The sequence below is a fragment of the Caloenas nicobarica genome, chromosome 13 (genome assembly GCF_036013445.1).
Source record: "Caloenas nicobarica isolate bCalNic1 chromosome 13, bCalNic1.hap1, whole genome shotgun sequence".
Lineage (NCBI taxonomy): Eukaryota > Metazoa > Chordata > Aves > Columbiformes > Columbidae > Caloenas > Caloenas nicobarica.
The window spans coordinates 18,816,775-18,830,240 of record NC_088257.1 but is presented as its reverse complement, the minus strand read 5'-3'; the positions used below and the strand labels follow the sequence as shown (position 1 = coordinate 18,830,240).

Below are 13,466 nucleotides of genomic sequence, written 5' to 3'. Positions count from 1 at the left end.
GCAAGCAGATGAGAGCTGGCCGTGCTCCGCTTATTAAGATGGCAGCTGCAGATAAACAGATGTCGGCTACTATCATCTCAATGCCCCCTCTAAGCCGAATCCACCGAGATCCAACCCCTCGGGCTCCCCGGGCTGGTTTGCACTGCTGCCTGAGACAGAGCAGAGCCCCAGGCTCCTGCAGACAGCGAGGGCCCCCCGGAGTCATGGGGAGTTCCCCGAGATGGGCAGCAGGGGTGCTGCCTGCCCCCCATCTCCTGTGCAAGCCTGAGTTTCCACAGAGCGGCCAAGGGAATGCAACTTATGAAAGGGTCTATGTCTTGTCTGCGGGCAGCATTGAGACCGCTCTGGCATGAAGCCAGCCTCCCTGTGGACCTCGGATCCCAGCCCTCCTGTAACCTGCAGCCTTGCTCCCACCTACCCACCCAGCCCTGCTGCTGCCCCCCTGTTGTGTCCTGCAGCCCCCGCTCTGGCTGCACCTCCCTGCACATCCTTTTCAACCTCATTTTAGCAGATGTGACATCCCAGGGACCTGCCTGCCCATTGGCCCCAGGTGACACTGTGGGTTCCTCTGGCTTGTAGCCCTTCTAGGCTCCCTCATCCCTTGAGGAACCATGGCAGCAAGCGGCCATATAAATGCTTCCCCGGTTGTCCCTGCTGCAGCCAGGCAGGAGGGGAGTTGGGGAGGAGAAGAAAGCCCCTGCACTCACCTGGAGGACAGAGTGCCCCACGGGGCTGTTTTCAGAGAGCTCTGCCTCATACAGGGCCTTCTCAAACTTGGGCGCGTTGTCGTTCATGTCCAGGATGGTGATGCGAAGCAGGGCGCTGCTCGCCCGTGGGGGGTTGCCTCCATCCTGCACCTTAATGGTCAGATCGTAGGAGTCCCACTGCTCCCGGTCCAGGTTCCCCATGACGATCAGCTGTGGCTGCTTCTCATCCTGATCCTCTGCCACCTGCAGCCCAAAGAGTTCCTGCGCCTCCGGACCAGCCGTCAGCTCGTATGAGGCAACGCCGTTGGGGCCTGAGTCCCTGTCCATGGCTAGGGGGATGGGGAAGAGCGTCCCGATGTTAGTGTTTTCAGGGATGGAGAGGGTGAGAACAGGTGAGGCAAAGTTGGGGGTGTTGTCATTGATATCGAGCACCTCTATCTGCCCCTCGAGCAGGCGTGGGCTGCTGTTCAAGATCAGGTCAGTGATGGACACTTCGAACTCCAGAAAGCAGGGCTCTCCAGGCAGCAGGTACTGGCATTCACGCAGGCTCTCCCGGTCGATGGAGGTCTCTGTGGTGTAGATGTCCCCAGTCTTACCATCCACACGTAGGTATGGGGCCCCCACTTCTAGCTTGTAGAGGTGCCCCACGTCTGGGAAGCCATAGTCAGAGGCCAGGCTCCCTATGAGGGTGTTGGGAGGTTGTTCCTCCTGCACTTTGTAGACCACACGTGTCCCAGAGACCAGGGCAGGGAGCTGGAAGAGGAGCCACAGGCCCAGGCAGGATGCCAGCAGTTTCATCCTGCGCTGCAGGGGAGCTGCAAGGAGACACAGACACGAGAGGTCAGACAGCCCCCAGTCCCCAGGACCTCTCCTCCCCAACCCACTTTCCTGGCGTATCCCTTTGGGTGCCATGCAGGACTGCACATGGTCCTAAAGCAGCCCCCCAAAGGGAAGAGCGTTCAGGGGCTTGCCGGCCAGAGCTGACCCCTGCCACAGTCTCCTGGCAGCCTCGGCAAGCAAGTGCCCGGGAGGGCCAGTTCCGGCTTGCAAAGTTCCTGCAACGCCCTGCTTGAGTGAGCAACTCTGTCACTGAAACCTCAGTCCCGGCTTCCTGTCACTTGCACTACCACTCCTGCCACTGTCCACCCTCTTCGTCACCACGCAAACTGTAATTAGACCCAACGAGGCACACTAACAGGGTAGACTGCACGCAGCCTGCTGCCAGCAACCCGATGGGAGCCGGCCAGGCGCAGAGGCAGCTTCTCACCACAGAAACACAGGAGCATTGTGCGCCACGCACTGCAGGGACACTGCCTGCCACGCATGGTGGGGACACAGCGGCACTGCCCACATCCATCAGCCCTCCAGAGCCAGGAGCACCAAAAGTGGGGCAGGGGCTCTGCCTGCTCTGCAGAGATGGTGGGCTGCTACCCATCCAGCACTGCAGGGACACGGGGCGATGCAGGGATGCAGGGCTGCCACCCATCCAGCACTGCACTGACATGGGGCATTACCAGGATACAGAGCTAACTCCAATCCATCACTGCAGAGACACAGGGCAGTGCCCTCCCTGCGCTGCCGACACAGGCGGCACTGCCAGCCTCACACTGCCAGATACAAAGACACCACCCACCCGGCACTTCAGGGATGCAGGAGCCCCATGCATCATCCATCCTGCACTGCATGCAGGGCACTGGCATCCCCGTGCACCCCTGGCAGAAAAAGCAGGACACAGACTCACTGCCCACCCTGCACTGCTGTGCAGACAGACCCCATAGGCAGACCCCGTGTGTCCCCGAGGAGCAGTAGCACTGCACAGCCCCAGCACACTGCAATGGCAGGCACAGCATCTCCCCTCTGCTGCACAGTCACTAGGCAACCCCACACCCTGTGCCAGCAAATACTGTTCCCTTCCCTCACTGCAGACACACTCTTCCTTTCTGTTCCCTCCCACTCCAGACTGGGACACTGCACGCCTGCACTGGGTGCCCACCCTGCACCACAGGGACAGCCCCACACTGTCCCAATGTCCATTCCGCCCGCTGCAGAGGCAGTGACAGCAGTGCTGCCCCCCTGCATTGCAGAGACACACACTGCACACGCTGCACCACAGGCACCCAGCCACTGGAAACCTCCTCCCAGTATGCACACACTGCAGAGGCAGTGCCAGGCGCATTGCCAGCCCCAGAGAGACTGTCCCCTTCTGTACAAAGCCACATGCCCTGTCACCAAGCCTCTGCCTGGTGCTGTGCCTGGCCACCAGTCTTCTCGTCCGCCGCTTTCCGTTCTGGGAACGCACCTTCCTTCTCCATGGTCCAGGTACACCCACACAGCTTCTGCTGAGCCGTGAAGGGGTGCAGCCCAGCTCACTGGCACCCGGAAAGCCAAGTTGGGTGGTTGGATGCCCTAAAATCAACAGCCACAAGAATCTGCCATAGCCCCACAGCAGCAACCCTCTCTCCCCACTCCCATCATTTGCTCTCTCCATAGTCTGTACCCGGCCTGTGGGATGGGTGAACGTTCCTCCACCATCTCCCCACTGTGGTGTCACACATAGCAATTGCCTGATTCCCTGTGCAGATCCCAGCATCGTACAGATCCTCAACAAGTGGAGCATCCTGCACTGCCCACTCAGATACTTTCCACAAGCCAGCAGCTTCCAGTCCCTCCACCCATCCGCTTCCCCATGAACAACTGCTTCATCCGTGGCATGGAAGAGAGGAGCTCTCCCTCCACAGGTGAAAATATCTGTTTCTGGAGATGAAACCATGGTCCTGACGCAGGCCCTAGCCTGACCCTGCTCCCTTCTCCTGCAGACGTTCTTCATGCAGAAAAGAGGTATTGCCACCTTGCTGAGGGCATCCATAACTGTCCAGACCAGCGCTGTGTGTGGATGCCTCTGAGACGTATGAACCTGGGAGGACAAGAGGAGGCAAACAAGACTCCTGCACAGGGCTGAGGATGGAGAGGGTAAGAAGCTGAGCAGAAACACAATACGTCTCTGCATCAATACAGGCAAAATCCAGCAATGCGTGTACACACACACGCATGCATCTGCAGTGACTATGCATGTATCTGTCTGTGCACTATGGGTGTTTGGGTGTGTGTGTGCACCTGCCCAGAGCACATCTGTGTGTCTGTAGGACAAAGCATGCACATGCACACTTGTGCACTAGCAGGGTGTGCAGATGTGCCACACGCATGCACGCACTGTGAGGAGCACATCCATGCCTGCCCTGGGACACCCTGTGCACCAGACACGAGTTTGCATCCCTGCACCGAGCGCATGTGTGCGTGCACCAAGCAACGCGCGTGCCTGCGCAGGGGGAGCATGTGTGCATGCCCCTGTCGTCACCGGCTGTGCATTCGTATGATGTCACCCCATGCAGAGGTACTTGTGTGTGTGCACACCCTGGCTGGGTCACGTGCGTGTCTGCCCACAGCACGCATGTGTGCTTGCCCCAGGCCCCCCAACACGTCCATCTGCCTTCATGGGGTATCTGAACCCACACTGAGCTTCATCACTCTGTTGCCCTGTGTGCCCTTTGGAAATGGCTGTGCAGCGAGAAGGGGGAGAAGGGGAAGATGGGCAGCCCCAGCCGCTGGGAAGGTGCTCCCGGAGGATGCCCCATCCAGGAGAGGCACCTGCATCCGTCACTGGGCTGTTTGCACAAGCCTGTTTGCACTAGGCTGGGCCCCAGCTGCCAATGACGTAGCACCGTCCTGACTAAGCCTTGGGGTGAGGTGGAAGATCACAGGTAAAGGTAAAAGTCCCAACACAGGGTGATGCCTCATGCAGCCCTGACTGAGCCAGGAGGGAGGGACCCAGGCGCTGGAAACACCAGGAGCTCTCTGCCAGCCTGAATGAGGAAGGGAGTCACCCAAGGGTGCCCAGCACCCATGCTTTCTACTCCAAGAAAGAGGTTGGAGCCTGAACCCAAGCCCTGTTCCCACAGGTGAAGGAACCCTCCAAAGCAGGGAGGCTGAAGGAAGAGGGGGGCTGGGGCCGAATGGGACCGTCACCCCAAAAGGGACCGCCAGAGGGTGTGAGGGGCCCCGGGTTCACCGGGGTAAGGAATCCTGCTTGGTGCCTAAGGGTGCGAATGACACAGCGCAGATGTGAGGGCCCCAAGCTTGGTGTGAGGAAGAGGAGGAGGCAGAAGCCTCCACAACCGGGGAAAAGCACGTCTGTGCAGGAGACAGAGGCTTCCCAGGGGCCAGTCCAAGGCATTAGGCTATTTTCCCATGGGATCTAAGGACCATCCCACACTTTCTTCTCTGGTGCCAGGCACCTTTTTCCGACCTGCTGGCAGAGCACAGAGTACTTAAAAATAAAAACCCCTCCCAAAACAACTATTCTTCCACACACACAATTCTCCCTACGGGGAGAGTGTGAGAGAGACTGAACCACATGAGAGAGGCGTTAGTCACGCTGCTTAATGCATGACTGGGAAGCTCTCAGAGGACAGTGGCATGCAAAATCCTACAGAATTCAGCCATCCCTCCCGAAAAGAAAACAAGCCCTAATGAGAGAGAGGTTATAAAGCACTGAGAATTTAAGCAACTGCTTGAACAAGCCTGTGTTCCCTGTGATTCCCACAGCCCCTTGGCCCCGTTCCACAGAAGGCAGCACCGCTCCGGGAACGGGCACCAAAGTCCACCCTCTTATTGCTCCCAACGGCTGATTGCGTGGCTCCAAGCCATGCTTACAAGTCTATCCAAAGCCTGCACTGAGCACACAAGTACTAATCTCCCACCCCCCCACCCCCCCAAGCTCTGCTCTGACGCTCAGAGCTGGAGCAACATCCGAGCAAGCAGCAAATGCTCATCACGGCTCCGCTCCACGAAAGGGGCTGAGATCAAGGACCATATTGTCCAAAAAAAGGCCACTGATGTTCAGTCCTGCATCGGAAGGTACAGATGGGCTGAATCCTGGGCATTTAGTGGCACGTCCCACAGTTTCTCCAGCTCTGGCTGCTGCTGCGGCTGCTCAGCATTTATCCAGGCTGGGCCCAAGCACCCTGAGCCGGAGCACCCCACAACGAGGAACCCCACTCACTTGTGAACAGCTTTACCCCAAAATCATCTCTTAGGAGCTGCATAGTGATGAAAAGAGGGCGAATCCCCGGGCCCTCCCCTCCTCCTGCCTCCTTCTCCACATCCTTTCCAAGTCCAGTAGCCAGTGAGGCAGAGACCTGTCAGAGCCTTCCCAGGGCGGCAGCTCCGATCCTTCCACCCCGGGGGTCCCCCACAGCCTCACCGGGATCCAGTGGGATCCTGTCCCCCCCCACGGCCACCATCCTGCTCGTCATCCCAGCCTGAAGGGGAGTTCTGGGGGAAAGCAAAAATGTCGCGGGCCTGAAACACCTCGGCAGGGCCGCAGGGAACCAGCAGCAGCGGGAACGGCTCTTCTCCAGGACCGCAGCCTGGAGGGGCCGGGGGGCTTTAGGAAGGGGGATAGGGGACCCTCTATCTCGCAGGGTGCCGGGGAAAGCCGCGGCTCCCGTTTCCCCCCGACCCCGCCGGCTGGAGGGAGGCTGGAGCCGGGCTCCTTTCCCCGGCCGCTGCGGCCGCGGCTCCCCGGCCCCCGGCGCGGCTGCCCGGGCTGAAGCTCCGGGCACGGAGCGCCCCGCTCCGCCGCTCTCCGGCGAGCCCCGGGAGATGACCGGGGCGCGTCCTGCCAGCCCCGCACACACACAGACGTACATGCACAGACACGCAGACACCCGTGGAAAAATCACCGGAGCCGCTCTCCCGGCACCGGCTTCACACTCAGCTTGGCGTAAAGGCGGGGAAACAGGGATTTTTCTGAGGTGGATGCACGCACAGCCCGCTGACACACTCACTAGCACACACATCCCTCGGTAATACACGTACCGAGAGATACCCCGCTCCCCGCACACACCCGCATCCCGCATCGCTCCTGGAACCCACACCCCGCTGCCACACGCACACCCACGCAGGGACACCTCGCCACGGAGTCACCTGCTAGACCCCTTCACCCCGCTCCTCCCGCACACACATACACCCGCACAGCCCCGCTCCAGCACCCAGCGCTCGCCCCGGCTCCCAGCCGGTTCCCATCCGCAACTTCTCTCGCTCCCACGCACCAGCGCACCCCGAGCTGCGCTCACACCCCGGGCGCACACACCCAGAGCCACCCCCGACGGGACAAAAAAATAAAAAACAAACGGGCTCACCCCGACCCAGTCACACACCCAGAGCCACCCCACGCCACCGACCCACCCTGCCCGCGCCGGGCTCGCCCCGCTCCGCGCACAACAAGTGGCAGCGCCGGCGGGACCGGTAACCGGGAGCCGCCCGCCGCCGCTGCCCACGGAGCCCCGCGCAGCCCGGCACGGAGAAGCGCGGAGCGGGATTCCCCGCGCTCCCGCCCGGGGTATCCCGCCCCGCTCCGCACCGCACCGCAGCTCTGTGCGGCCGCGGTGCGGGGGCTCCCGGTCCTAGCGCAGCTCTTACTTGGATGCGGACGGCGCTGCGCTCCGTGCTGGCCCCCTGCGCGCTGATCCAGCGGCGTCTGCATCGCCTCCTCCCCGCCGGGACCGGGCTCCTCCCGCCCTCCCGGCTCCTCTCGATCGTTATCCACGGATGAAAAGCAAATTTAAAAAAAAAAAAAAAAGAAAAGAAAAAAAAAAGAAAAAAAAAAGAAAAAAGGATGGGAGACAAGGAAAAAAATGTCCCGTGGGAACCGCCCCCCTTCTCCGGGCCGGGGCTGCGGCTCCTCCGGCGGAGCGGCGGCGACAGGGCTGGCGGCAGCCCCGGTGGGCAGCTCCGTCCGTGCCCGCCTCCGTCCCTCGGTGTGTGTGAGGATGTGCAAGGGAAGCGCAGCGCAGGCACGGCCCCTTCCCCCCCCACCTCCCCGCTGCCTCCGCCTCTCGCCGCCACCACGGGGAGGTGGAGCTCCGGCTCCTTATCAGATCTCGAGCCCAGCCGGGCCAGGACCGGCGGGCATCGGCTGCCGGGCAGAGCCCGCCTGGCTCCGGGCTGCAGGCACCGCGCTAAGCCCCGTGGCGGTGGAGAAGGTGGGGGGGATCCTCGCAGCCCCCCGGGACCTCCTCCCTCCGGGGACCTCTCCACTTCTCACCCGCACACGCGTGGGACGGGTCTTCCCTTTCGCTCCCCTCCCGGCGCTCGAATTTATTTACTCATTTGTTTTTCCACCCGGCGCTTCACATCCCTGCAGCCCCACTACACGGGGAAAGGGGGGCCGGCTGGCAGGGCACCCCGCTTTGCTAAGGACCCCTCCCCATAGGAGCGAGCCCACCAGGGTGCTGTGCCAGCCCCTCCTCCGATCCCCCCAGCCGAGCAGGACTCCCGGCAGACTGGAAGCAATGGCTCCTGCAGCCCTGCCTGGGTGAGGTAAAGCAACTGTCCCCTCCCATTACACCTTGGTGAATCATGCTTTTCATTGCAGGGTGTCGGGACGTGGGAGCAGAGAGCACCTGTGAGCTCCCGGCTGCCCTTGCGGTGCCATCACAAGCTGTGTCACCTCTGCTGGGTCCTCATTTGCCTGCTGTTCCCCCATGGGGCCTCGGATGAGCGAGCGAAAGTCCCAGGGGGTCTGGGGACAGCATGCTCCAGGGGGTCCCCTTCCCTCAGTGTCTCCACTGCCCTCTGTGTTCCTGTGAGAAAAGCCAGTGCTCCCTGCCAGCCGCCTGGATCTGCAGCCTGGCCCTGCGAAAGGCCTCAGCGCTCTCAGACGGAGACGCTGGGGTTGCTCTCAGCACCCTGCAAGGACCGCGCACCCCACAGGGCTGCAGGGTCCTTCAACAAAGCAGCACCCGCCCTTCTCGGCCGGTTGCAGTGCAGATTTCTCGCCAGGATGCTGGGAAGTCCTTTCTGCTTCGCCGCAGCGTGAGGATGGGAGCATCGCTTCCCGCTGAGCTATGCCAACCTGTTGCGCAGCTCCCTGCGCTGCACACATGCTCAGCTCGGCTGCGATGACTGCACCATCTAGAGGCTGTGTTGGCCTGCTCGGAGGAGCCCTGGCTCCAGCTCAGCCCAAATCACCCTGTTTTTCCCTCGTAACAAGAAAGCTTATCCCCTGGCAGGGCTTCTTCCTCCTAGGCAGGAGAAAGGGGCTGGAGAGTCAGCCCCTCTGCATGGAAAATCCTCCTCTCCTCCAAGACATTGCTGTAGAAGGGCCATTTCTGCTCCTGCAGAGATGTCAGCTTTTCCACATCTGTATGTTGTTTGTTTATTTTATTTTATTTTATTTTATTTTATTTTATTTTATTTATTTTATTTTTTTATTTATTTTATTTTATTTTATTTTATTTTATTTTATTTTATTTTGTTTCCCTGGGTGTCAATTCTCATGAGGCCATTTTAGCAGATATGAAGTGAGAGCCTAGGGAAGGTCAAAGCCCACCATGGAAGGGCAGGGGAAGGAGTTGCAGGGTTTGTCAAGTTTTACACTGTGGATACAGTGTGAACAGAGCCTCAGGAGCCACGTCTCTCCAGCCTGGCAAAGTCCTCTGCAGCGCCAGCAGCACCTGATGGCTGGCAGGAGGCTGTGGTGGCCTGGAACTCCAGGAGTAATTTGTCTGCCTGTACCTTCCTCCTCTGCCCGATTCCTTTGAAAGTGGCCAGGCTTCTCCTGGACTGCTCCTTTCCCTCTGACAGCACGGACAGCCTGACACTGCCATTGCCATTCCCTGTTCTTCCTTTGCTTGGGTGTTGTAAGTCACCAGTCCTTACTTTGTGTTTTCAATTTCCCGAAGGCAGGGCCAGTCTAAGCGATGGGAATCCATCAAACCACAGCTTTGGCCACAGAGTTATTTCATGAGACCCTCCAGATCCTCCCCACCTGCCTGTCCCCGGTTCTGGCAGTGACACAGCCCCGGAGATGCTGCTGGAGGTACTGGCTCGCCCCACGCAGTGGGTACCCGGTGCCGGGATGCTCTGGCGTCATGCAGAGACAGATGCTTCATGGTGCCGGTGGGGCCTTGTCAGAAGAACAAAGCCTGTGAGGGAAGAGCATCCAGCTAAATCTCCGGGAAAGTGAGAAGAAAGGAAAACACGGAGAGCAAATGAACCTTACAAGAGAATAAATACCCCCTCCCCAACAGACACACGCAGCAACCTGGCTGCCGTCTGCTGCAAGGAGTTCAAAGGCTCTTCTGTTCTCTCTCTCATCAGCTCTGGGCTCCACAGGAGAAGCAGCAGCACGGATTTGGGCAGCAAATGCTAATAACACAGATGTTCTGACAATTCGCTTGTTTCTACAATTAAAAACAAAAAGATCCTCAAAACCTAAATGCAAGGAAATGAGCACATTAAAGAACTTCTCCTCCGTATGCTTACCGAGTAATGAAGGGCTGCAGGTTTGCGGGGGAAGGGGCTGGGTGGTTTCAGCCTGATCCAGAGCGTGAGCGGGATGCTGCGGGACAGGCGCATCCCTTGGACTGTGCCACGCGGGTGAGCGCAGCCGGGAGACGCGCTGGCCACGGGATGCAGGTGGCCAACCCCCACGCCGGAATTGATGGAGGGGCTGAACTGCTCCGATGGTTGTTGCCGGTCTTGCCTGTGGGATGCTTGCTGCCAAATTATTGGGGGATTGGTTTTATTACTGTTTTAACTCTTTTTTTAACCTTGTTTTTCTCTCGGCTGCACTTTCACTCACTCATTAATTTTGGTATTTTTCTCACGGTATATAACCCCTGTCACGGCTGCCATGGCAACAGGAGGGAATGTGCTCAGCGCTAAAATATCCTCTCAAAAATAACAAAAATAAGACAACAGAGGCAGCTTCTGTGGGCTGCCGCAAATGCAGACCTGGCCTGGCTTTATGGTGATGGAGGATGAAAGATCCCGCAAGCCGGGAAAGCCCCTGAGCTCTCGTCGTCCCACGGCACTCAGCCCACTTTGCATCTCTGGGCTGCATGGGCTCCCCAAGTGCCACACTGGAAGCTCCTCCTGGGCTGGGCCCTTGGGACTGGGGACCACAGACCTCCTCATCTGGCCTCAAAAACTCATCCCTTTCCTCAGAGAGGGCCTTCCCCAAAATATCACTGCAAATGAGGAAGAAACATGGGCACGAGCAAGGAGAAGGGGGTGAAGGTATTGCTCAGGGGGTTTTGCTGGTGTCTAGTGGGTTTTCAGTCCAAATGTGAATCCCGGCATCAAGAAACAAACGGTGACGTGAGATCTCCAAAACCAGGAGCCACAGCCAGCATGGTGGCATGGATGGCGGGGCTTCTCACACAAACCTGTTGTCTTTTTCTGACAGGATTACCGGTCTGGTTGAGAAAGGCAATTGTGTTGATATAGTACACTCAGATCTCTCCGAGGCATTTGACTTACTTCCACCTGACATTTTGATTAAAACTTGCATTATAAGGAATTAACAGGGCACATATTAGATGGATTAAAACTGCTTCCCCAGCAGATCTCAGAGGTAGTTGCTAATGGGTGGATAACGGTAAGTAGCGCTATTTCTACCTACCTCCCCTCAGGGACTCGTTCTTTGTCCACTGCTATTAAACATTTTTATCAATGATGTAGATGAAGATATGAAATCTTTGCTGGTAAAGCTGGAAAATGACACCGAGAGTGATGAGATAGAAAGGAACGCGGATGGTTTCATGCTGAATCACCTGTTTAAATGGTCAGGGTGCACTTGAATGCAGATAAACACAGAAATATACCTGGAAATGAAGTTTGCATATTAAGCCTGCAGGCTAGATCTTGGAAAGCAATGACTCTAGGCATGCTGATACAGGGTGCAGATATGAATGCTGGCTTCTAGCCAGCAAACAAGAAAGCTCATTTGACGCCCTCCCAGGAGTGTCTGCCTCATCCAGCCATGCAGATTTGACCATAGAAGAGGAATTAGGGATCAGAGTCAGCAGTTACCTCAAAATGAACTCAGTGCTCCCTGCTGCAGGTGTCTGGAAGGGCAGCAGTAAATAGCTGAGTGCTGGGTGCTGTGTCTGGCACCCACACTTGGGGCAAGGCACGGAAATAGCAGGAGAGCTTGAAGGAGCACCGCAGACCTGACCACAGGCCTAATGATGTGATGCTCATTGAAAAAAGTATGTTGTCAGGTGATCTGAGGACCTGGCGTATGTCCTCCCACGTGGAAAAGATAGTGGAGAACTGCTAAATCCCCCAGAAAGGTGTAAAAAGAGTAGGACTGGAGCCAAAGAGAGGCAGATTCAGCCTTGAATTGAAAGCCAGTGTCCTAGTGGTGAAAGCATTTGAAGGCTGGAAGAGCTTTTCTCAGGGAGATGATGGGCTCACAGCATTGCTCAAGCTTTTGTGAAGAGATTAGATCTCTTCTTCAAAAAGAAACTATTTAACACAGTTTCTGGGAGCAACTCTGAGGCCGAAGTGTGAATGGGCTGGGGTGAGTGACCTCCCCTGGCTTCGCAGGGACCCAATTGTCCACCTCATCCCTTCCCTTCACAGGCCGTTGGGAACAGATTGTCTGCAGTGCCCTGCAATTATTCAAGCAATGATTAATCAATCTCTTGCTTGAGGGTTCAGGCAGACTTCTGCAGAGAACAGGAAGGCTTCTCCAATCTCCACCCATCCTCTGCAGCACTGGAGATTTCTTCAAGTAGAAAGAGCAGAGCACCAAAAAAAATGAAACTCTACTGGCAGCTGGTGTGGCAAATCTAACTTGGTGTTCAAAGCCCAAGCTGATCTTGGGATTCAGACTTGAGAGGAGCTTCTCAGGGATTATCAGACTCTCGAGAGCCTGCAGGGATGCTCAGCATCCCCAGGGCTGTGAGCAACCCCCAAGGGGCAGCTCCCGCTATTCCCAGCACCATGCCCATTCCAGGGACTTGGGTTGTGGTGGCCTCCTGCCTGTCCTCTGCTCCTGGCACTCTGTTTATTCCTCTACAGACTCAAATTAATGTTCATGGGACTCAGCACAGGGGCTCCTGGCTAGGAAGGAGTGAGCCATGCTATGCGCGAGTTGTGGGGGTCCTCTGGCCCCATTCACTGCCTCCCCGCCCCGACACTCCCGGACCTGGCAGGGTGCAGGTCTAGGATCAGGCACCCCTGAGGTTTCTCTTACCTCTTGCGCTGGCCTTTAGCCATGCCCTGGCCAGGACACAGGTGGATTCATGTCCTGCCAGTGCAGGGGCTGCTGAGGGTCTGGCAGAGCTGGCCCAGAGGAAGGAGAGGCTTGAGAGGTGCAGGAAGAGGGAAGTTCTCTGGAAGCACAGCTTTGCAAGGAATCAGCCAAATGTACCATGTCCCTGCTGCTTTCTAAGCTGGCCTCACCTCCTCTAGGGGATCTGCTATTCATACCTCCTCTGCAAGGAGAATTACACCCATTTCCTGCTTTTGTTAGGGTCCAGTGGTCTCCTGCTTGTGAGTGCACCTCCAGCCAGCCTCCAGCCGCTGCTGAGAGATGGTCCAGCCCTGGAGACCGTCTCCGCAAGCAGGCACCATTGAAAGGAGGTATCTGTGTCCTCAGAACAGGAGTTGTCAGCTCTCAGGACAGCCATGAACTCTCCCCACAGGATCCTGCCTTTTACCTGCAGTCTAAGGGAGGAAACCGGGGGAAAGGAGGCCAGCTCAGACCTGCCCTGCCCAGTGTGACTTACATGGGGACGGGAGACACAACAGCAGGAAACTCGTCTCACGCTCGGACTTGCCCACAGAGCCTGGGCTGGGCAGGAGAGGAGCTGCTCTGCGTGGGGAGGAAGGGCAGGGAGAAGCTGGGCTCCCTTCTCCCTGCTGCTGGCAGGGCAGACACATCTCGAGGAGCCCTTGCCAGTG

At 57.9% G+C, this 13,466-nt stretch overlaps 1 protein-coding gene across 2 annotated transcripts in view; it reads right to left on the bottom strand.

The window, feature by feature from the left end:
• PCDH1 (protocadherin 1) overlaps nt 1–7,515 on the bottom strand; it is a 52,781-nt gene extending 45,266 nt beyond the window's left edge. For both annotated transcript variants that reach the window (XM_065644417.1, XM_065644418.1), the window contains exons 1-2: nt 7,188–7,515; nt 708–1,522 (exon numbers count right to left, since the gene is read on the bottom strand). In XM_065644417.1, the coding sequence (XP_065500489.1) occupies nt 708–1,522; nt 7,188–7,251 (879 nt within the window). In that variant the 5' untranslated portion in view covers nt 7,252–7,515. The remainder of the gene's footprint in view (nt 1–707; nt 1,523–7,187) is intronic.
• Nucleotides 7,516–13,466: the final 5,951 nt, after the last annotated feature.